The sequence below is a fragment of the Mastigoproctus giganteus genome, chromosome 5 (assembly GCF_048544385.1).
Source record: "Mastigoproctus giganteus isolate SK-2022 chromosome 5, ASM4854438v1, whole genome shotgun sequence".
Lineage (NCBI taxonomy): Eukaryota > Metazoa > Arthropoda > Arachnida > Uropygi > Thelyphonidae > Mastigoproctus > Mastigoproctus giganteus.
The window spans coordinates 149,259,859-149,285,371 of NC_143579.1; the positions used below are offsets into that span (position 1 = coordinate 149,259,859).

General features: G+C 37.5%; 1 protein-coding gene across 7 annotated transcripts in view; it reads right to left on the reverse strand.

Moving 5' to 3' along the window:
* Window positions 1-25,513, reverse strand: part of Srrm234 (Serine-arginine repetitive matrix 2/3/4) — a 661,659-nt gene that overhangs the window by 117,328 nt on the left and 518,818 nt on the right. For all 7 annotated transcript variants that reach the window (XM_090374230.1, XM_090374228.1, XM_090374229.1 and 4 more), the window contains one exon: window positions 21,656-22,051. In XM_090374230.1, the coding sequence (XP_090230356.1) occupies window positions 21,656-22,051 (396 nt within the window). The remainder of the gene's footprint in view (window positions 1-21,655; window positions 22,052-25,513) is intronic.

Here is a 25,513-nt window from a genome sequence, read left to right on the forward strand (position 1 = left end):
TGGATTTCAGGAAAGCTTTTGACACTTGTGCATGGAAGACTATTGTACAAATTGGAGCAGAATGGTATTAAGGGTAAGTTGCTACAATGACTAAGGCGCATTTAGGGCTAGAGCCTCAAGCTGCGAACAAATTTAGACTATGTATATAAAGTGCTTAGCATCATAATACACAGCCATTTCTGAATAAACAGAAAATTTTTTTAAGGTGGCATCGTTTTAGGTTATATCTCATATTGTGAATACCTTCACAACGAGTTGCCATGATATTGCACTACTTCGAATAAGTAACGCTTCACCTAAGGAGAAGACTAGTGTTACTTATTCTCAGATAGGTACCACCACCCAGACAGCACTGTTTCAGGGCTATTTGGCCCTTCGTCAGTGAGTGGGTAGGTACCCAAGTGATGCAATGATGGCAAAAACAGTTATGAAGTATAACTCCACAATATGAGAGATGCCTGATGGTGTATGATGTATTTAGACTAAGGCACATTTAGGGCTAGAGCCTCAAGCTGCGAACAAATTTAGACTATGTATATAACCTAAAACGATGCCACCTTAAAAAATTTTCTGTTTATTCAGAAATGGCTGTGTATTATGATGCTAAGCACTTTATATACATAGTCTAAATTTGTTCGCAGCTTGAGGCTCTAGCCCTAAATGCGCCTTAGTCTAAATACATCATACACCATCAGGCATCTCTCATATTGTGGAGTTATACTTCATAACTGTTTTTGCCATCATTGCATCACTTGGGTACCTACCCACTCACTGACGAAGGGCCAAATAGCCCTGAAACAGTGCTGTCTGGGTGGTGGTACCTATCTGAGAATAAGTAACACTAGTCTTCTCCTTAGGTGAAGCGTTACTTATTCGAAGTAGTGCAATATCATGGCAACTCGTTGTGAAGGTATTCACAATATGAGATATAACCTAAAACGATGCCACCTTAAAAAATTTTCTGTTTATTCAGAAATGGCTGTGTATTATGATGCTAAGCACTTTATATACATAGTCTAAATTTGTTCGCAGCTTGAGGCTCTAGCCCTAAATGCGCCTTAGTCTAAATACATCATACACCATCAGGCATCTCTCATATTGTGGAGTTATACTTCATAACTGTTTTTGCCATCATTGCATCACTTGGGTACCTACCCACTCACTGACGAAGGGCCAAATAGCCCTGAAACAGTGCTGTCTGGGTGGTGGTACCTATCTGAGAATAAGTAACACTAGTCTTCTCCTTAGGTGAAGCGTTACTTATTCGAAGTAGTGCAATATCATGGCAACTCGTTGTGAAGGTATTCACAATATGAGATATAACCTAAAACGATGCCACCTTAAAAAATTTTCTGTTTATTCAGAAATGGCTGTGTATTATGATGCTAAGCACTTTATATACATAGTCTAAATTTGTTCGCAGCTTGAGGCTCTAGCCCTAAATGCGCCTTAGTCTAAATACATCATACACCATCAGGCATCTCTCATATTGTGGAGTTATACTTCATAACTGTTTTTGCCATCATTGCATCACTTGGGTACCTACCCACTCACTGACGAAGGGCCAAATAGCCCTGAAACAGTGCTGTCTGGGTGGTGGTACCTATCTGAGAATAAGTAACACTAGTCTTCTCCTTAGGTGAAGCGTTACTTATTCGAAGTAGTGCAATATCATGGCAACTCGTTGTGAAGGTATTCACAATATGAGATATAACCTAAAACGATGCCACCTTAAAAAATTTTCTGTTTATTCAGAAATGGCTGTGTATTATGATGCTAAGCACTTTATATACATTGCTACAATGGCTAAAAGGATGGTTGAGTGGGAGAAGACAGAGGGTGGTAATCAATGGGTGCAGCTCTTCGTGGACTAATGTTATTAGTGGAGTCCCACAGGGTTCGGTGTTGGGTCCACTGTTGTTTTGTATATTTATTAATGATATTGATGAAGGTATATCAGGCTTAGTGTCAAAGTTTGCAGATGATACAAAGGTTGGCAGGGTTATTAATGACAGTGTGTTACTGCAACAGGATCTAGAAAATTTGGGCAGATGGGCTAAGAAGTGGCAACTGAAGTTTAACTTTGACAAATGCAAAGTACTGCATATGGGTAGAAGTAACCTCAGAGAAACGTACTAACTGTGTGGTACTATTCTTAAGGTGGTAGAAAATGAAAAAGACCTGGGAGTAATTGTGCAGTCAGATATGAAGTTTTCTGAGCAATGCAGACAGGCTGCCAGGGCATGTCATGGGGTTTTGTCAATGATATATAGGAATTTTGCTAGCAGGGAAAAGGAGGTGATTGTCCCTCTGTATAAGGCAATGGTGAGGCCACACCTTGAGTACTGCTTATAGGTCTGGAGGCCTCATTTTAGGAAGGATGTAGATTTGCTTGAGCATGTACAGAGAAGGGCAGCAAGATTGCTGAGGGGAATGAAGGGGTTCTCTTACCAAGAGAGGCTTAAGTTCTGCAAATTGCAGTGGCTGGAGACTAGGCACCTGTGTGGTGATCTGATTGAGGTGTATAAGGCCTTGATGGGTTGAGCATGCTGAATTCTGATGGGAACCTTCCACTTGTTCAGATTACGAACCTAAGAGGACATAAATTCAAATTAAGAAAAGACTGATGTAGAATAGATGTGCAGAAATTTGCCTTTAGCCAGCGGGTGGTTAATTGCTGGAAGAAACTTCCATCTGTCGTTGTGGAAGTTGAGAGGTTAAATAAATCTGAGGAAGAACTGGACAGGCATTTGGAGGGAATAGTGATTTTTTTTTTTTTTTTTTTTTTTTGACTGTTGCTAAATAAGCTCATACACTTGCTTTCTTGCATCACATGCCTCTACTACTACTACTACTACTACTACTGGAGTGCGTCCTGATGGAGTATCTAACCATCCTTCCTTTTAATATTGAAGAAACAAGGTGCATGGTTTTCAAGGGATTGTTTTGTCTTAAAATGCATTAACTGACTTTTAGTTTCTGGGTCATACTGGAACGGCCAATGTTTTATCACAAGTAATTACAGTACTCAGAAAGTCTGAGTACTGTAATTACTTGTGATTAAAAACTGGATCTACAATTTTTTTCAAAGCAACTTCTCGTTCTGTGATCTTCGTTCAAAATTTTTGGCACCACCTTTGCATACACTTTTCTTCATGCCTAAATTTTTAGTTAAAATTTGTCAAATTGTTTCTTTGTCAATATTGAGTTCTGATGCTACCATTCTAATGCTTAAATGGCAATCACTTCTGATCACTTACCGAATCCACATTTTCATCAGTTTTCAAGGATACCAGATGACCAGGTTGTTTATTGTCTTTCTCATTATATCTTCTTTTTAAAAATCTTGTATGCTCTTCAAACATGTGCATTCTTGACACAGCACCTTCCCCATAAACTTGATGTTACAACACAAGGTAATGAAAACCTGTCTCACTGTAAAGTGAATGAGTGCGTTGGAACATAACTTGGCAGACAACTAGGGAAAATTAGGGAATCTACAATACGCTTCTGTATCACCTGATAATTTATATGCATCCCATGCACTTTTCTTCTCATCAGTTCAACTGACAACCAATTAGGCTAAAGCCTTGAACAATATTTCTTACTTTGAAATATTCAGTAGCTTCTTCTTCCTCCTGAATGCTGGCAATAAGTATTGCTACAACCCAGAGGTTCCCAAACTTTCTCGGTTCCAGGCGCCCTTAATGTCCCAATAGGCCAAAAGAAATACCTAACAGTGGGTTTCGACCTTTAAATATATACCTATATAATAATTAGCATTAGCATTAGCATTAGTAGAGGCATTTGATGCAAGAAAGCAAGCTTATGCAGCATCAGCCAAAAAAAAAAAAAAAAAAAAAACCCACTTCCACTTCACCCCTCTGTTCGTTCAAAATACCTGTCCAGCTGAGCCTTAAACTTATTTAGGCTATCAACCTCCACCACAAGGGATGGAAGTCTGTTCCACCAACCAACCACCCACTGGCTAAAGGCAAATTTCCGCACGTCTATCCTACATCTGTCTTTCCTCAATTTGAATTTATGCCCTCTCAGGTGATTCTTCCGAGCCAGAGGAAGAATCCCATCAGCATTGAGCATGCTTAAACCATTCAAGGCTTTATACACCTCTATCAGATCACCTCGCTGGTGCCTAGTCTCCAGACACTGTAATTTGCAAAACTTAAGCCTTTCTTCGTAAGAGCACCCCTTTGTTCCATTCACTAATCATGTTGCCCTTCTCTGTACTCGTTCCAGCAGCTCTACATCCTTCTTGAAATGAGGCCTCCAGACCTGTATACAGTACTCTAGGTGTGGCCTGACCATTGCCTTATACAATGGAATAATCACCTCCTTATCCCTGCTGGAAAAATTCCTGTATATCATTGACAATACTCCATGAGCTACTCTTGCAGCCCGTCTGCACTGCTCAGAGAACTTCATATTTGCCTGCACAACCACCCCCAAGTCCCTTTCATTCTCTACCACTGTCAGTGTAGTACCACAGAGTTGATACGTTGCTCTGGGGTTGCTGTTTCCCATATGTAGTACTTTACATTTGTCAATGTTAAACTTCATTTGCCACCTCTCATAGGTACTAAATAAAGATAAATTATAGATCACCACAAAATTAAAAAGATACAGTACAATGGATACCGTACACCTTTTTATAATTTGTAAAATAATAAGGGGAGTTTACTTCAGTATAGTACGTAGAACACTTCCGTATGATACTCTCCAGAAATTAAAAAGAAAAAATCGAAAACTTACATTAGAGTAAAAAATAAATAATTAAAAATCAATTTAACACAATTAAAAATTAAAATGAATCTAATGAAAATATTTAAAATGATTTTCGTTAGATTCTTTTTAATTTTTAATTGTGCTAAATTGATTTGTGGGTGGTGAACAGGGAAGAAGGAAGGAAAGGGGGATGGAAGAAGAAACAAACATCAGCTGATGGACTCTGCAGAGATAGGATGACACATTTGCCACTTTAAATTAGCTAGCCATTTCTCATCATTTTGCAAAAGGACCACTTCAATAATTGGGTGTGGGCAGATTCCAGAACTGCAATTAATGTTGGAACCTACCAAAGCTATATGAGCATTTATAACTAGTAATGATGATGTGTACAGTCAAAAATTTCAACATTATAACATAGGTTATAATGTTGAAATTTTGTGAAATTCAGGTGCTGCTAACACCAACAATGGTCTGAAGTAGCACAGCAGGCAAAATTGGCCTGACGAATAGATATCTCATGCTCCGAAATACAAACTCAAAGTCTCTGCTTGGACTGGACTTGGCACATCATGGCTTTAGTTGCCCATGTGCCATAAAAAAGGATTTACTCAAGGAGGTAACTACCATCAGAGGCAAAGGGAAGGGTTTTTGCTTTCGTAAAGGTGACTATGATGGTCTGAGACAGTATTTAAATTCTATACAGTGGGACCAACTGATGATGTTACCAACAGCAAACTCAAAATGGGAAGCATTCAAGGAACTAATCTTGGAAGCTACCAGGCATTACATACCAACCAAGAAATATTGTTCAAGGTTCAGGCCTAAATGGTTGTCAGATGAACTAATGAGACATATGGCAGAGAAGAAAAATGCATGGGATACATACAAATTAATGGGTGACATGGAAGCCTATGATAGATATAAGTTGGTCTGTAACCAAGTCACAAAGGAGATTAGGCAGGCAAAGGCAGATTATGAGAAATCCTTGGCAAAGGACGCAAAGAAAAACAGAAAAGAGTTCTTTACCTATTTAAACTCAAGAAGGAAAGGGATGAATCAGATTGGTCCACTGGATGTTGATGGTTCAACAGTTGAGGATCCTGCTCAGGTGGCTAACAATCTAAACGAGTATTTTGCATCTACATTCACACATGAGGAGTTATTCAGGAAGGGGAATGTCGTAGGTGAAGTAAACATTGGCAGTGAGCTAGATTATTTTCTAATAACTGAGAGGAAAGTGGAGGAGAAATTGCTGAGGATAAACATAAAAAAGGCACCAGGGGTGGATGGGATCTATCCAGTTATATTAAAGGAGGCAGCAAAGGAAGTAAGCAAACCCCTAGCCATAATTATGAGAGCTTCTTTGGACTCAGGGGAGGTACCCATGGACTGGAGATGTGCAAATGTAACCCCAATTCACAAAGGAGGATCAAAGGCTGACACAAGTAATTATAGACCTGTTAGTTTAACTTCGGTTCCAGGAAAATTAATGGAGGCACTGGTTAAAGAAGCACTGCAGGATCATCTGGACAGGAATTCAGTTATAGCTCAGACACAGCATGGTTTTGTTAAGGGCAGGTCTTGTCTGACCAATTTGATTGGATACTATGATGTAGTCACAAAAGAACTGGATGCAGGGAATAACTTTGATATTATATATTTGGATCTTAGAAAGGCATTTGATACTGTTGCGCATGGAAGACTGCTGCACAAATTGGAGAAGTGTGGCATTGGAGGCAAATTGCTGCTATGGATAAAGGGATGGTTGAGTGGCAGAAGACAGAGTGGTAATCAATGGACACTGCTCAACGTGGACTAATGTGATTAGTGGAGTTCCTCAGGGTTCAGTGTTGGGTCCATTGTTGTTTTCTGTATTTATAAATGATATTGATGATGGTGTATCAGGCTTAATGTCCAAGTTTGCAGACGATACCAAGGTTGGCAGGGTTGTTAAGGACACTACTGATACTATGCTGCTGCAACAGGATCTGGAAAGGTTGAGCAGATGGGCTGAGAGGTGGCAAATGAAGTTTAACATTGACAAATGTAAAGTACTACATATGGGAAACAGTAACCCCAGATCAATGTATCAACTCTGTGGTACTACGCTGACAGTGGTAGAGAATGAAAAGGACCTGGGGGTAATTGTGCAGGCAGATATGAAGTTCTCTGAGCAGTGCAGACGAGCTGCAAGAGTAGCTCATGGTGTCTTGTCAATGATATACAGGAATTTTTCTAGCAGGGATAAGGATGTGATTATTCCCTTGTATAAGGCATTGGTCAGGCCACACCTTGAGTACTGTATACAGGTCTGGAGGCCTGTATACAGTACTCATTTCAAGAAGGATGTAGAGCTGCTCGAAAGAGTACAGAGAAGGGCAACAAGATTAGTGAATGGAACAAAGGGTTGCTCTTACGAAGAAAGGCTTAAGTTTTGCAAATTACAGAGCCTGGAGACTAGGCATCGGCGAGGTGATCTGATAGAGGTGTATAAGGCTTTGAATGGCTTGAGCATGCTCAATGCCGATGGGATTCTTCCTCTTGCTCAGAATAATCACCTGAGAGGGCATAAATTCAAATTGAGGAAGGACGGATGTCGGATAGATGTGCGGAAATTTGCCTTTAGCCAGCGGGCAGTTGGTTTGTGGAATAGACTCCCATCGCTTGTTGTTGAAGTTGATAGCCTAAATAAATTTAAGGCTCAGCTGGACAGGTATTTCGAACGAACGGAGGGGTGAAATGGGAGTAGTGGTTGGTTTTTTTTTTTTTTTTTTTTTTTTTTTTGGCTGATGCTGAATAAGCTTGCTTTCTTGCATCATATGCCTCTACTAATGCTAATGCTAAAATCCAAAATCAATCAACTGTTCGATCGGCCCTGCCAATGAAACAAACCCCACAATCTGGGAAAATAATCTGATAAGCAAAATCAGCTTGTTGCAGCAATGGAATGATCAATTTAACCCTAGAAACAATCAATTGAAACTTCTTGCCGGGGAACTGTACATGACCAATGTCGTAGTGACACAACACCCTAGCAAGATGTGCAGATATGCTCACATATTGTGGGATGTAAGCGGTGGCAATAAACTCAGCATTGTGATCAGAATAGGAGACAGACTTTAATCATGTAGCTGAAAAAGATCCAAAATAATGGGGGGAGTAGATATCCACATCTAGAAAATCTGCCCAAATTTTGGAAATCTCAGCATTCCTGTCAATAGCACTGTCACAATGGGACCATGACTGACTAAATAATGCTCTTGCTGTACTATGGAGATGTCTTGGGGTATGTGCCAACTTATAATTAGTAAACTGCCCACTTAAGTCATCAACCGGAACACACATTGAACCAAGACATCTAAAAATGGAAGTTACATCTCTGTTGTTGAGGTGATCAGTTGATAGCTTGCTGGCTCCCATTTTTATATTCACCCTGTTTTTCAAGCTCTCATAAATGCCCATCATCATTTTGGCTTAATTTGATCCGCACAAAAAAATACACAAAGACAACCCCACAAACATCACACAAGAAAGGCTGATTTTGGCTTAATTTCATCCGCACACCAAAAATACACAAAGACAACCCCTTTGGCTTTATCATGTCCCGTTCTAGACAGGTCCACAAACTTCACACAAGTAAGGTTGTGATTTGTAAGAGAACTGCCCTTTTCAGTTCTCCTTGAAGTTATGGCACACCTCATACTTTGTGCCCATTGCTTTGCCGCCCATTTAAATTAAATCGAGAATACTACATTTAACTAATAGATACCTAAGTGCAATAATACATCTATTCAGAAGTTATGCAGAAATAAACCACAGGGGAATACATCTGGTGAGTATGAGCTTGAAGCATCCAGGGTCCTGAGCTGGATATCATTGCTCTTCTCTTTCTTGGTGATTCCCTTCTACTTCAGGCTCTTGTTTTCTCTCTCTCTCTCTCTCTCTCTCTCTCTCTTGGATGATGCATCAAAAGCCTCAGTCTTCCTTGCACCATATGGCTAATATGATAATAATAATAATAATAACTAGGGGGCTTTCCCCCTGCCAACCCCCAAAACACGCTATTATATGTAAAATGTACAGGTATGGCGGAACAAGTCAAACCTTTTCTAAGTAAAACACCCACCCGTTGAAACACATGATCAATATCTAATTAGGAAATGACCTATGTAATTATTTATCTGTGCATTTGTAGTGACCCAATTGTCCCACCCACTTGTACCACGTGACCTGCATCCCTCTTTTCCTATTGGCTACCCCACCCCCGCCATGTGGCATTCTCAAGGTGGAATAAATATCAATTATTTACCTGCATTTTAATATATCACTTAGCAAAAGGCCTTTTATTTCGGGTTCCATAATGCATGAGGAATACTATTACATCCAAAAGAGCAGGACGAAAATATTCACGAACTTTACAAATATTTAAAATATTTACAAAATACTAAACTATGTACAAATATACAAACTATATCAAGTCCCTTCCTCAGCTGACACTAAAATGAAATAACAAATGATGCCAGGTGTGGTCATGTATTAGACCAGTGGTTTTCGACTTTCTTTTAATAATGGCACCTCTACTCAATTTTCTGCCTGTTTGACCCGATTCTGTGTGTGTGTATATAATATTAAAAAATATGTTATAGGTTAAAAAAGGTTATTAAAAAATGTTTAAAAAAATTACAATTCATAATGCAATATATATATATATATATAAATATAAAATATTATTCTAAATAAACATCAGTTACAGATCACAAATAATCTTCAGTTATATAATCACAAATAGGTTCTAAATAAACTTCAGTTGTAGATCACAAATTTAAAAAGATACCATACACCTTTTGATAAATGACATAAATATATAAATTAAAAATAAAAAAATAAATAAGTTTCAGTAGCTTAACCCCAAATTACGTGGCACCCCTGTAATATTGTTGCGGCACAACTGTTGAAAACCACTGTATTAGACAGTGAAGCATGCAGCACTAGTAGAAATAGAGGCATGTGATGCAAGAAAGAAAACATATGAACTTATTTAGTATCAGCCAAAAAAAAAAAAAAAAAAAAAAAAACAATTTCACGCAACCATTCCCTTTAAAGGTTTGTCCAGTTCCTCCTTGAATTTGTTTAAACTATCAACTTCCACAATGACAGATGGAAGTTTGTTCCAGCAATTAACAATCTGCTGGCTAAAGACAAATTTCCACACATCTATTCTACAACTGTGTTTCCTCAATTTCAATTTATGTCCCCCCAGATTCGTAATCTGAGTAAGCGGAAGAATCCCATCAGAATTCAGGTGCTCAACCCATTCAAGGCCTTATACACCTCAATCCAATCACCTCGCAGGTGCCTAGTCTCCAACTGCTGTAATTTGCAGAACTTAAGCCTTTCTTGATAAGAGGACTCTTTTGTTCCCCTCACCAATCTTGTTGCCCTTCTCTGTACACGCTCAAGCAACTACAGATCCTTCTTAAACTGAGGCCTCTAGATCTGTACACAGTACTCCAGGCTTAGCTTGACCACTGCTTTATACAAAGGGATAATCACCTCCTTTTCACTGTCAGTACCCAGTGAGCTGCACTTGCAGCCTGTCAGCATTGCACAGAAAACTGCATATCTGCTGCACAATCACACTCCCAAGTGATTTTCATTTTCTACCACAGTAAGTGTAATACCACACAGTTGGTATGTTCTTCTGGGATTACTTCTACCCATATGCAGTACTTTGCATTTGTCAATGGTAAACTTCAGTTGCCACTTCTCAGCCCATTTTCCAAAATTTTCTAGATCCTGTTGCAGTAGCACATTGCCATTACTGTCATTAACAGCCCCACCAACCTTAGTATCAACTGCATACATGGATATTAAGCCTGATATACTTTAATCAATATCATTGATAAATATACAAAACAGTGGACTCAACACTGAACCCCATGGGACCCCACTAATAACATTAGTCCCCGAAGAGCAGCATCCATTGATTACCACCCTCTGTCTTCTCCCACTCAACCACCCTTTTATCCATTGTACTAACTTACCCTTAATACCATACTGCTCAAATTTGTACAGTAATCTTCCATGCGCAAGTCTCAAAAGATTTCCTGAAATCCAAGTATATGATATTAAAATTATTTTTTGCATCTAGTTCCTTTGTAACCATATTGTAGTATCCAATGAAATTTGTCAGACAAGACTTTCCCTTAAGAAACACATGCTGTGTCTGAATTACTGCTGTAGTCTTGTCAAGATGATCCTGAAATGCATCTTTTACCCGGAAGAGAAGTTAAACTGACTGGTCTGTAATTACTTGTGTCACAATTAGATTCCCCCTTTGTGAATTGGGGATATAATTGCATATCTACAGTCCATGGGAACTTTCCCTGAGTCCAATGATGCTCTCATAATAATGGCTAAGGGTTTGCTTAGTTCCTTTGCCACCTCATTTAATATAACTGGATAGATCCCATCCACCTAATATGCCTTTCTTATGTTTAACTTCAACAATTTCTCCTCCACTTTGCTCTCAGTTATTACAAAAACATTAAGCACCCTGTTACAGTTTGAAAAGTTCTGACATTTTCCTCCCTTAATAACTCCTCATGTGCAAAATACTCATTCAGTTTGTCAGTTAACTGAGCAGGATCATCAACAGTCTAACTATCGATATCAAGTGGACCAACCTTATTCATCCTCTTCCTTTAGAGTTTAAAGAAATCCTTTCTGTTTTTCTATGCATCCCTCAACAAGGATTTCTCGTAATCTTCCTTCACTTGCCTAATCTCCTTTTTGACTTGATCACAGATTAGCTTATATTGCCAAAGGTTTCTGTGTCATCTGATAATTTATATGCATGCCATGCATTTTTCTTCTCTGCCACAAGTCTCATTAGTTCATCTGACATTCACTTAGGCCTAAACGTTGAACAATATTTCTTTATTGGTATGAAAAGCTTAATTCCTTGAATACTTTCCATTTAGAATTTGTTGTTGATAACATCATCAGCTGGTCCCACTGTATAGCATTTAAAAAATCTCTGAGACCACTGTAGTACTCCTGATGGTAATTATATTTTTAAGTAAATCCCACATCAGTACTGTGATCACTGCCACCTAGTGTTTCCTTTATCTGCAAATTCTTAATACATAAATAAACACTGCTGATAACCAGATCAAGAGTATTACCCTCTCTGGTTGCCTCTCAAACATGCTGCTGCAGAAAACAATCATCCAATAAATCCACAAAAGTCTTGCTAGTGTGTGAGTGACCAACCCACAAGTTCCAGTCAATATCCGGGAAGTTAAAATCCCCCATTATAAGTCATTCTGATTTATTGGCCCACTCTATTTCTCTGTACAACTGTTCGTTGTACTCATTAGAGCCATTAAGGCTATAACACACTCCTACTCTTACTTTCGCTTTCCCGGTGCTTGTGTCACACTAATGTGACTCAACATTGCATTGTCCACCAACATCAATTGGATGCACTTCCTTAGATTTTATGTGTTTCTTAACTAACAGCATAATCCCTCCTCCCTTCCTAGTCTGTCTATCCTTTCTGTACATATTGCACTCCCCAAATTCCAATTCTGCATTCCTAATATCTGTGTGACACCACATCTCTGATATCCCAACAATATCCACCTTTGCTGTCTTGACCACCACTTCAAATTCATCAAATTTATTTACTGTATTTCTAGTATTGCTTTATTTGTTTCATGATGACTGCCATCAGTCCCTGAAACCCTCAGCATCCTGCTCTCCAGACCACTGCTCATTCTAATAGATGTATTGCAAGAATTGCCTTCACCTCTGCCTGAGGCTTAATTTAACCTTTTATTCCGTGAATCCCCCCCCAAGCTAGCAGTTTTCCGACCCACCTAATGCTACCTCGATAGCATCGGCAAACATTCTTGCACTCCTTCTATTTAAGGGTATCCCATCCCTATAGAAGCAGTCTCTCCCATTAACAAGAACAGACCACAGAAAGAAAATTTTACCCCATGAGCCTTGCACAATCCCTGATGAGGTTGGCAAACGTTATGGAGGCAGTTGTCTTTCAATGGAGGACAACAATGTATTTACATGCACATTTATAGTGATGCAATTGCCCTGCCCTATTATCCCATTGGCTCGAATAAATATCACTAGGAGAAAAACTTTTTTAATGTATAGAAAGATAATAATAATAATATGTATTACACTATATGTTATATATTATGCTATACATTACGTTTGTAGAGTTTAAATTAATTAAATCCTTACTAGAGATAAAATTTCTTTGCTAAATTATAGCTAAGAAATTTTATCTTACGTTTACATATCTAAAAAAAAAAAGCCAACTTAAGTGATTATAACGTTTGAGCTACTTATTTACTACAATTAAAACTATAATTCTGCTACCAATGCACTACACTACTAATGATATGATACAACTTTATATGGTATATTAAGAAGCTGTGGAGTGGATGAAACTAATTTTGCCACCGTGGCTAGCAGATCATAGGGAAGGCTACCCTCATCAATCACCTACAGTTGTTACCCATATAGTACAGTAAACCCCTGCTATTCGCGGTCACTGATTTAATATAAAATGAAACCTAAAAAAAAATGTGAATTTTAAAATGCCGTGAACATTTTCCGCCATAAAAAAAACATGGGCGTGGCTAAAATTATCTTTCCCGGTCAAAACAGCGCTCATTGGGTGGGGGAAGAGGGGTGACAAAATCGCGAGCGTGGATGTTTCTCGCTAATCCTCGTTCAGTATGTGGTATGCGCTTGTCATGGAAGGTTTGTCGTTTGCTTTTAATTTATATGCTTATAAATTGAATAAATTTATCAATTTATAAATTTATATGCTTACAAAAGTGATAAATCTACCGTTTTGCAGTGTAAAACAGACTTTTTCGAGTGTGTTAATGGAAGAAAGTGACTTTATTGTGGACAAGTTCTTTCTAACCCGTACTAAAATGTGGCTACGAATAACAAGGGAAATGCATAAAGATCAAAGAAGGTGATGACATTAACAAACAAAATTGAGTTATTAGACAAAATTTCTAATGGTGAAAGTGTCTCCTCAGTGGCAAAACATTATAAAATCAATGAGTGAACAGTACGATAAATCAAGAAATCGGAAGAAAAATTCCGCCGTAGTGTCCATGAAAATGCGCTAATTGCTTCAAAAATTTGCTCCATAACTCGTGATGTTAAATTAGAAAAAATGGAAAAAGCTTTAAATCTGCGGATAGAAGACTGAACTCAAAATAAAATTCCATTAAGTTCACTCATCATTCGTGAAAAGGCAAAACTCCTTTATCAACACTTTAGCGAAACTGGTGATAGCACTGGCGAGATAAGTTTTTTTATGCTAGCAAAGGCGCTGGTTTGAAAGATTTGCTTGAAATTTCTAATAAATATTACATTTAATATTAAATTGTTTCTTATTTTCATTTCGATGCCATATGCATTTCACTATGTACTGTCTATGTACATAGTCATATTATGAAGGTACATATAATACATACATAGACAAAATTTTAGACTAGTTTTTCTTATATATTTCATACTTTGGAACGGAACCCCTTTATTACTATGGGTGCCATAGCTCAGTATTCGCGGCATTTCTCAGGAAAGTAACCCCCGCAAGTAGCGGGGGTTTACTGTACTTAAAAATAATGAAGTGAGTAACCAGTCTCAATCTGTGAAGTTTTTTTTTTTTCATTCCCAAACAGTAAAACAAACCCTAAATTTCAAACTTGTCTTTCAGGGTGCCTGTGGTTAACAAAGAGTTAACCAATACAAATAAGCAAATAGGAAGGAAGATGTACAACTGGGGTAATGCTGATGTCAGATGGATGAACTGCCTGGTAAATATATTGTCAGAAAATCATGGATGTCTAGAAAACATAATGCTGCCATATCATAGCTGACTCTCTTTACAAATTCCAGTTGTGAATTACAGGCTCCAAAAAAGTGTTTCCTGCTTTATTTACTTAATTGTTATATTACATTGTATTTTCTAAATAGTCTTACAGTTCTAGTTACGCTGGTTATTTTTATTTTTTCTTTAGCTCAGGTTTTTGTAGGTTACTATATTTTTATCTGACATATTTTTATTTTTTCTTTAGCTCCGGTTTTTGTAGGTTACTACTCAATATACGTAAACCATTGTTTCATTCGAATCTTGTAGCCATTGTTTTCATTTAGAGTGGTAGGGAATTAAATTTTTAATTGTATTAAATAGGTAGCTCTAATGTAAAACTTGATAGCGTAATACCGATCATTGCAGTTAGGATTCTATTAGATAGTGTAGTATTGATAATTAATTTATTGATCTTATTAATTTTCAATATCATGCCTCAGACTAGAGCAAGAAAACAACGGGCAAAAAGTGGCAAGAGTGCTGTGATGTGGAGGAGAAATGAGGGAGGGAAATTCTCCAATGCATCATAGCTAAAAGACCAGAGGAGTTAGTTATTGTTGGTGACTCTATTGTCAGAGATATGGGTAATATATTGTGTAAAAAGGATAGATAGAACAGGAACAGGGTATGTCTGACAGGAGCAAAAGTTGACGATAATGTAAAGCAGATATCATCTTTTAATGGCACAAAGGTTGATATTGTTGTACAGGTTGGCACTAATGACATTAAGAGTAGGAGATCTACAGATTTACCTAACAAGTATAAGTCAATGTTGAAAAAAAAGTTGCATGTTAGGGTTACATTTGAAAGTGTCTACAATTCTGCCCAAACATGATAGGAGGGAGTATATGATGAGAGCCTTGTCAAACAATGCCTTGGATGGATTGTACAAGGCTCGTGGGGTAGAATTTTACTAAGCGTGGTCTGTGCTTGTTAACAGGGGACACTGCTTCTACAGGGATGGGATACACTTAAATAGAAGGCGGTGCAAGAGTGTTTGCTGATGCTATCGAGGTAGTGTTAGGTGGGTTGGAAAACTGCTAGCTTGGGGGATTTCACAGAATAAAAGGTTAAAAGTAGCTTTAGGCAGAGGTGAAGGTGATTCTTGCACAACTTCTATTAGAATAAGTAGCGACCTGGAGTGAGGGGTGCTGGGGATTTCAGGGACTGATGGCAGTCACTACAAATTAAATAAATACATGGGTTGTGTTAGGGTAACTAAGAATAAGAATAGGTGCATGTGTACTTGCATGTACACCAATGCTAGGAGTATTGTAAATAAATTTGATGAATTTGAAGTGCGGGTCAAGACATCAAAGGAGGATATTGTTGGAATATCAGAGACGTGGTGTCATACAGATATAAGGAATGCCGAACTGGAATTTGGGTACAATGTGTACAGAAAGGAGCAGAGGTTATGCTGTTAGTTATGAAAAACAAAATCTAAGGAAGTGCATCCAGTTGACATAGATGGTGAGTGAAATGTTGAGTCAGTTTGGTGTGACATAAGTACTAGGAAAGCAAAAAGTAGCAGTGTATTATAGGCATAAAGACTCTAATGAGTATAATGAATAATTGCACAGAGAAATAAAAGTAGTAGGGTATTACAGGCATAAAGACTTTAATGAGTACAATGAATAGGGAGGCAACTAGAGGAAGCAATACTCTTGATTTGATTATCAGTAGTGATTCTTCATGCATTAAGAATCTGCAGATACAGGAACCACTAGGTGGCAGTGATCATAGTGTGCTGAAGTGGGATTTACTCAAGGAGGTAACTGCCATCAGGGGTAAAGGGAAGGGTTATTGCTTTCGTAAAGGCGACTACGATGGTCTGAGACAGTATTTAAATTCTATACAGTGGGACCAACTGATGATGTTACCAACAGCAAATTCAAAATGGGAAGCATTCAAAGAATTAATCTTGGAAGCTACTAGTCTTTACATACCAACTAAGAAATATTGTTCAAGGTTCAGGCCAAAATGGATGTCAGATGAACTAATGAGACACATGGCAGAGAAGAAAAATGCATGGGATACATATAAATTAGCAAGCAACTCAGAAGCCTATGGCAGATGTAAGCTAGTCTGTAGTCAGGTCACAAAGGAGGTTAGGCAGGCGAAGGCAGATTATGAGAAATCTTTGGCAAAGGATGCTAAGAAAAACAGCAAAGATTTCTTTACTTATATAAACTCTAAAAGGAAGGGAATGAATCTGATTGGTCCACTTGATATTGATGGTTCAACTGTTGATGATCCTGCTCAGGTAGCTAACAAACTAAATCAACATTTTGCATCTACATTCACAGATGAGGAGTTATTCAGGAAGGGGAATGCCATAGATGAAGTAAACACTGGCAGTGAGCTAGATGATCTTGTAATAATTGAGAGTAAAGTGGAGGAGAAATCGTTGAAGATAAATACAAGAAAGGCACCTGGGGTGGATGGGATCTATCCAGTTATATTAAAGAAGGCAGCAAAGCAATCCGTTAGCCATAATTATGAGAGTTCCTTGGACTCAGGGGAGGTACCCACAGACTGGAGATGTGCAAATGTAATCCCAATTCACAAAGGAGGATCAAAGGGTGACAAAAGTAATTATAGACCTGTGAGTTTAACTTCTGTTCCAGGAAAATTAATGGAAGCACTGCAGAATAATCTTGACAAGAATTCATTTATAGCTAAGACACAGCACGGTTTTGTTAAGGGAAGGTCTTGCCTGACCAATTTGATTGGATACTATGATGTAGTCACAAAAGAATTGGATGCAGGGAATAACTTTGATATTATATATTTGGATCTTAGAAAGGCTTTTGATACTGTTGCACATCGAAGACTGCTGCACAAATTGGAGCAGTGTGGCATTGGTGGCAAATTGTTGCTATGGATAAAGGGATGGTTGAGTGGCTGTTATGTTGTTGTTATTTGATTTTTAGGAGCATTAGCAACTAAGGCCATATTGCTCCGGGATATGCAGTGGTCATTCCCTGACCTTTCCGCATCCTCCGTATTTGGTGGTGACGGGCTCGAACCCCGGTCTAATCAAGAAGTGTGTGCTACGCACTGCTGCTCCTTCCCACCTGGCTACGGAGGCGCCTGGTTGAGTGGCAGAACACAGAGAGTGGTAATTAATGGACACTGCTCATCGTGGACTAATGTTATTAGTGGAGTCCCTCAGGGTTCAGTGTTGGGTCCATTGTTGTTTTCTGTATTTATAAATAATACTGATGATGGTATATCAAGCTTAATGTCCAAGTTTGCAGACGATACAAAGGTTGGCAGGATTGTTAAGGATGCTACTGATGCTATGCTGCTGCAACAGGATCTGGAAAGGTTGAGCAGATGGGCTGAGAGGTGGCAAATGAAGTTTAAAACATCGACAAATGTAAAGTACTACATATGGGAAACAGCAACCCCAGAGCAACGCATCAACTCTGTGGTACTACACTAACAGTGGTAGAGAATGAAAAGGACCTGGGGGTAATTGTGCAGGCAGATATGAAGTTCTCTGAGCAGTGCAGATGGGCTGCAAGAGTAGTTCACGGTTTCTTATCAATGATATACAGGAATTTGTCTAGCAGGGATAGGGAGGTGATTATTCCGTTGTATAAGGCAATGGTCAGGCCACACCTTGAGTACTGTATACAGGTCTGGAGGCCTCATTTCAAGACGGATGTTGAGCTGCTGGAACAAGTACAGAGAAGGGCAACAAGGTTAGTGAACAGAACGAAAGGTTGCTCTTAGGAAGAAAGGCTTAAGTTTTGCAAATTACAGTGTCTGAAGGCTAGGCGCCGGCGAGGTGATCTGATAGAGGTGTACAAAGCCTTGAATGGTTTGAGCATGCTCAATGCTGATGGGATACTGCTTCTTGCTCAGAATAATCACCTGAGAGGGCATAATTTCAAATTGAGGAAAGACAGATGTAGGATAGATGTGCAGAAATTTGCCTTTAGCCAGTGGGTAGTTGGTTGGTGGAACAGACTTCCATCCTTTGTTGTGGAAGTTGATAGCCTAAATAAATTTAAGGCTCAGCTGGACAGGTATTTCGAACGAACGGAGGGGTTAAGTGGAAGGGTTTTTTTTTTTTTTTTTTGACTGATGCTGCATAAGCTTGCTTTCTTTCATCATATGCCTCTACTAATGCTAATGCTAATAATTTCACAGAGAAATAGAGTGAGCCATTATATCAGATGGACTTACAATGGGGGATTTTAAACTTACCAGATACAGACTGGAACTTGTGGGTTGGTCACTCACACACTAGCAAGACCTTTGTGGATTTACTGAATGATTGTTTTCTACAGCATGTTCGAGAGGTAACCAGAGAGGGTAATACCCTTGATATAATTATCAGCAGTGATTATCGTGCATTATGAATTTGTAAAGGAACCACTAGGTGGTAGTGATCACATTGATATGATGATGTGGGATTTACTTAAAGATATAATTACTATCAGGGGTAAAGGGAAGGGTTTTTGCATCCGTAAAGTCTCAGAGATTTTTTAAATTCTATACATGGGACCAACTGATGATGTTAACAACGACAAATTCTAAATGGGAAGCATTCAAGGAATTAATCTTGGAATCAACTAATCTTTTCATATCAATTAAGAAATATTGTTCAAGGTTTAGGACTAAATGGATGTCAGATGAACTAATGAGACTTGGGGCAGAGAAGAAAAATGCATGGCATGCATATAAATTATCAGGCGACACAAAAGCCTATGGCATATATAAGCTAGTCTGTGATCAAGTGAAAAAGGAGATTAGGCAAGCAAAAGCAGATTACGAGAAATCCTTGGCAAGGGATACATAGGAAAACAGCAAGGACTTCTATAAACGTATATAAACTCTAAAAGGAAGGGGATTAATCAGACTGGTCCACTTGATATCGATGGTTCTACTATTGATCATCCAACTCAGATAGCTAATAATCTGAATGAGTATTTTGTATCCACATTCACACGAGGAGTTATTAAAGGAGGAAAATGCCTGAAGTTTTTCAAACTGTAACAGGGTGCTTTTATTAGAAAATAACTTTTAATAATAATAACTAATAACTTTATTTTCTAATAACTTTTCTCAGTTATTAGAAAATCATCCCCACGGATTGGAGATGATTTTTTAATAACTGAGAGCAAAGTGGAGGAGAAATTGTTGAAGTTAAACATAACAAAGGCACCTGGGGTGGATGGTAGATCTAGTTATATTAAAGGAGACAGCTAAGGAACTAAGTAGGCCCTTAGCCATGATTATTACGGAATCCTTGGACTCAAGGGTAGGTCCCCACGGATTGGAGATGTGCAAATGTTTTCCCAATTCACAAAGGGAGGGAACTAAGGGCGACAAGAGTAATTACAGACCAGTTAGTTTAACTTCTGTTCTGGGTAAAATAATTGTCACGTGTTAAAGATGCATTGCAGGATCATCTAGACAAGATTGCAGTAATTATTCAGACACAGCATGAGTTTGTGAAGGGAAAGTCTTGTCTGATAAATTTGATTGGATATTATTGATGTGGTTACAAAAAAACTAGATGCAAAAAATAATTTTGTTATCATATACTTGGATTTCAGGAAAGCTTTGACACTGTTCCGCATGGAAGATTACTGTACAAATTGGAGCAGCATGGTATTAACGGTAAGTTGGTACAATGGATAAAAGGGTGGTTGAGTGGTAATTAATGGATGCTGTTCTTCATGAACTAATGTTATTAGTGGAGTCCCACAGGTTTGGTGTTGGGCCCATTATTCTTTTCTATATTTATCAATGATAGATGACGGTATATCAGGTATTGAAGTTTGCAGATGATACAAAGGTTGGCAGGGTTGTTAATGAAATTTAATGACAATTAACTGACAATGACAGTTAATGGCACATGTGCTGAAATTTGCCTTTAGCCAGCAGGTAGTTGGTTGGTGGAACAGACTTCCATCCCTTTCCTTGCATCATATGCCTCTACTAATGCTAATGAACAGGATCTAGAAAATTTGGGCAGATGATCTGAGAAGTGACAACTGAAGTTTAACATTGAAAAATGCAAAGTACTGCATATGAGTAGGAGTAACCCCAGAAGAACATATCAACTGTGTGGTACTACACTTAGGGTGGTAGAAAATGAAAAAGACATGGGAGTGATTGTGCAGTCAGATATGAAATTTTCTGAGCAATGCAGACAGACTGCCAGGGCAGGTCATGGGGTATTGTCAATGATATACAGGAATTTTGCTAGCAGAAAAAAGGGTGACTATCCATTTGTATGAGGCCACACCTTGAGTACTGTGTACAGCTCTTTAGGAGGCCTCATTTTAGGAAGAATGTAGAGTTGCTTGATCGTTTACAGAAAAGGGCAACGTGATTGGTGAGGGGAATAAAGGGGTCCTCTTACCAATAAAGTCTTAAGTTCTGCAAATTACAGGAGCTGGAGACTAGGTATCTAGGATCTGCCCCCTCAGGTTTGTAATCTGAGCACCTGAATTTTGATGGGATTCTTCTGCTTGCTCAGATTACAAACCTGAGGGAGCATAAATTCAAATCGAGGAAAGACAGTTGTAGAATAGATGTGCAGAAATCTGTCTTTAGCCAGCGGGTGATTCATTGCTGGAACAAACCTCCACATGTAATTGTGGAAGTTTATAGCTTAAATAAATACAAGGAGGAACTGGACAAACCTTTAGAGGGAATGGCTGTCTGAAATTTTTTTATTATTTTTTTTTTTGGGCTGGTGCTACATAAGCTGATATGCTTGCTTTTTAGCATCACATGCCACTACTACTACTACTACCTATCCAGCAAAGTATAGTTGGCTGAATAATTTTACCATATACGGACAATCATACTGCTAGCAAAGTTTGTCATTCTCTTAAAAATAGCATCACTTATGGTATATAAATATATAATGATGTACCTCAACTTTTGAATTTATATAATAAATGTACATTTACTTTTATCAAGACAGTGTATTAATTTATATTTACTATTTACCTTTTTTTGCCTGAAAACAAAGATTCCCTGGAACTAGACTGTGAATGTGGTTTTATGAGAGATGGAGATCTTGATGGAGATTGTGATTCATGTGAAGAGGGTGATGAACAAGAAGTTGAAATCACTGATGATGATGATGACGAAGATGAGGAAATACGATGATATCCATTGTGTCCTGGATGACGTATGCTTTTCTTGCGTTTTTGGTTTTTTTGATGTCGGATGTTTTTTTTGCTATAAGTGAATGTCATGGTAGGATTCTTTAATTTAGCAGAAGACTCCAGAGGATAATTATTAGTGCTGCTTGTGGGTGTTTGGATTATATCAATATTAGTGGGCAGTATGCTTTGACTTTTGCAATAACTAGGTACCTGGGAAAATAATGTAGTTGTCTGCCTAAAAGAGTCGAATAAAATCAATAAAATAAAAGGTCAGTATGTTTTGAAAACTGTGGTATTTTTAAAAGATTCAATTTTACATTTTTATTTTAAATTGAATTAAAGTATATTCTTTATTATCATTATCATGGCATATGATAGCTTATTCTTTATTATTAATATGAAGAAAAATAAAAGAAAAACATAGAAAACTAAAAATGAAGCTGTTGACACCCAAAAGATAGCTATACTTCTGTTAACTGAACACACTCACTCACTCTTGATAATTATATTGGATAAAAGACATCTAATGTCTTTTATCCAATATACTTTTAGATGTGTTGTTTATCATATATTGTAGGAAAAACACTGTGCACATTAACAAAAATATTTAGTTTACAATCTCTAAATACAGCAGAACAATTTCTCCATATTAATAATTCTTTCAATATACTAAATTAATTTTTTTCTATTTGCTAACAGGTTTCTCAACTATTTCCTATTTTGTTTTCAAGGGTAACGAGATGATGGTAATTGTTCTTGTCACGGATATAATGACAAGTGAGGATGGTGTTGTAAGTATAAAGTTTAGAAGGAAAAACTGTCTTTGCTTCTTTCTATACCTCATTAGACTTGAAATAGAATCTTAAATGTTTAGAAATGTCTTCAGCAAAAAGGGAAAACATCTGGAAAACATTCCTGTCTTTAGAGATCAGTAAACAAATTATTTTTGTTAATTCGATGTGGAGTAGAGTATTTTTTTCATATAATTTAAAATTATTTTTTGAAATTTTTATCAGTAAAATTTATTAAATGGAAATTAGTTCAATTCTTTTAAGTAATACCAATTGCTTTTTGATAAGTCTGTTGGCTCACCAAAATATGTTGAAGCTACTACCAACCACTATTTAATGGATGTTTCAAGAAGTCAAACCCAGGTCTAGATGCTAGATAAAAGCTCCAAGTTCCCATCTCTTCAGTCATCTTTTGAAGTTATTATGGGCACCATGGTGAGATCCATCATTTCTTATTACACTTTGAGAATACAACTTTAAGTTGGTTTTTGTATGCCAGCCACTAGCCAGCTTTACTAGACTAGACTAGACTAGACTAGACTGTAAAGTCTAGTCCAGTCTAGTGGAAATCTATTTTCCCATTATTTGAATTTATGATTTCTAGTTTTAGAATCATTAACTAAAACTTTGTCTAATAAATAAATTCTTTAATAAATGAAGACAAAATGAAAATTTTGTCTTCATTTATTACAATATCCTCTAAGGTGCCTAGTTGCTAGCTCTGTAGCCCACATATGTAGCACATTAAAAAAAAAAAAAAAAGTGTGAGTGCCCTGTATGCACAAAAGATGTTTTATTTTATGTGAAAACATTTTGTTTGACCAAAATCAAAACCAATCAAATTTTAAATTCAAAGAGCTAGAACCGAAGTTATGATTGATATAATGTTTTATGCTTATGCCCTCTACTTACTTTACCGAATCAACATTAGTGACTGATTTAGCGTCATTTAAGAAGTGATGTCACTTGTATCATGTCCATCTCGCATTTTTGTTACGAACTAGTTTTACTTCAGTCCAAAATTTTTAATATTATTATTATTATTCTTAGCTATATGGTGCAAGGAAGCCTGAGGCTTATACTGCACCAGCAAAAAAAAAAAAAAAAAAAAATTTTGAATTATCCTGAGAGAGAGAGAGAGAGAACAAGAGTCAGACGTAGAAGGGAATCACCAAGAAAGAGAAGAATGATGATATCCAGCTCAGGATCCTGGGTGTGCCAAGCCCATACTCACTAGATGTGAGCTCCTGGGGTAATTAACAATGTAATGTTTGTGCTCATGCCCACTACTTACTCTATCAAATCAACGTTAGTGACTGAGTTAGCGTCATTTAGGAAGTGACATCATTAGTGTCGTTTCTGTCTCGCATTTTCACTACCAACCGGTTTTACTTCAGTCCAAAAAATTTAGTTAGTGCCACCAAAAATTTCCCGGAATCGCAAGTTACTATTTAAAGGGTTTGCACTATTGCCATAAGGTTTTGTGGGGCATTGATGCTGACCTTGGTGTGCATGCATGTCAAGGGAGAACTAGCTTGAATACTTCACTTGTGTGTCACAGCTGATTGATTGTGGAATATCATAGTTGAACAGTGCGCCAACATCAAGTTCTTTAAACTTGGAAAAAGTGCTACATAGACACTTTTAGCATTACAGAGTTCATGGAGATAATGCTTTGAGGAAAAAAGTGGTTTAGGAGTGGTTTAATTGGTTTAAAAAAGGCCAGGAAATAGAAGATGAACCTCACAATGGATGCTCTTTGAAGTCACGAAAATGTGGGAACACATGCAAAATGACAGGCGAATGACTGTTGCTGAGGCTTCTCATGAAATTGAACTGCCTGTAGGCTCAGTATACATAATCCTGATGCAAGGTTTAGGGATGTGCAGTTTTTTCCATGCTTGCTGTTGGACAACCAAATGGAATGCAAGCAGTGTTGAATCCAGGGGGGGTGAGTTTCACACCCACGTGGAATAAAATTCCTCCCGGTGAAAAATAGTAATTTTTATTTTATAAAACACGAATTCAATAAATTTATGGCAAATAAACACAAAAAATCACATCAACTAAGTGTGGTGGTACTTGTTAAGTGGTACATGGCAAAAATAAATCACTAAAATTCAAAAGACACAAAATTTTCAAAATAATTAAATGGGCAGTATTTCTGGCTGCATAAATTGTAACAAAAAGCCACTATTTCATGAATCCACATTTTCGTTTTATGTTTTTAGTTTCCCTTTATTTTCACAAGAACCATCTCTCTTGATAGAGTTCACACAAATGGTCTACTTGCAACTAATTCTTTGTTTGTATATCGCAAACAAGATCGCAGGCCGTGAATAGGTTCACCTGAATTGGTTCCTGACAGATGCCATTTTAATTATAAAGTGTCCTGCAGTTTTCAGGGGGGCCTACCGCAGCCACTAATTCAATTGTCGGGAGTTTCGCCTTATGGTTTTCACATTCCTTTCATTTGTTTTTTTCACAGCAAGAGTCTACTTGTGGCTAATTCTTCTTTGTATACTGCAACAAGATGGTTTGGTCGAAGCCTATAAACAATACATTTTTTAACCTTTTTATTATATATACATCTGTACCGAAATGAATTATCGGAAAAATTAATAAATTAAGTGACTGATACACTTGCAAAGAAAAAGCGAAGAAGAATAAGATTATTATAATACAGTATTTGCATGTTTGATTATAATTTGCATAATTTTTTTTTTTTTTTGGAAATTTTAATCGGCGATTTTCATATTATTGAACTGTGATTATTGTCAGTAATGTGGTTTTTGTGAACTGACTATTAGTATTTAGATGTTAATTAATAAATATTTCCTTTTGTTTTCTAATATTCTCTTATTATAAATATGCATAATCTGTATATTAATATTTATGCATCCCCC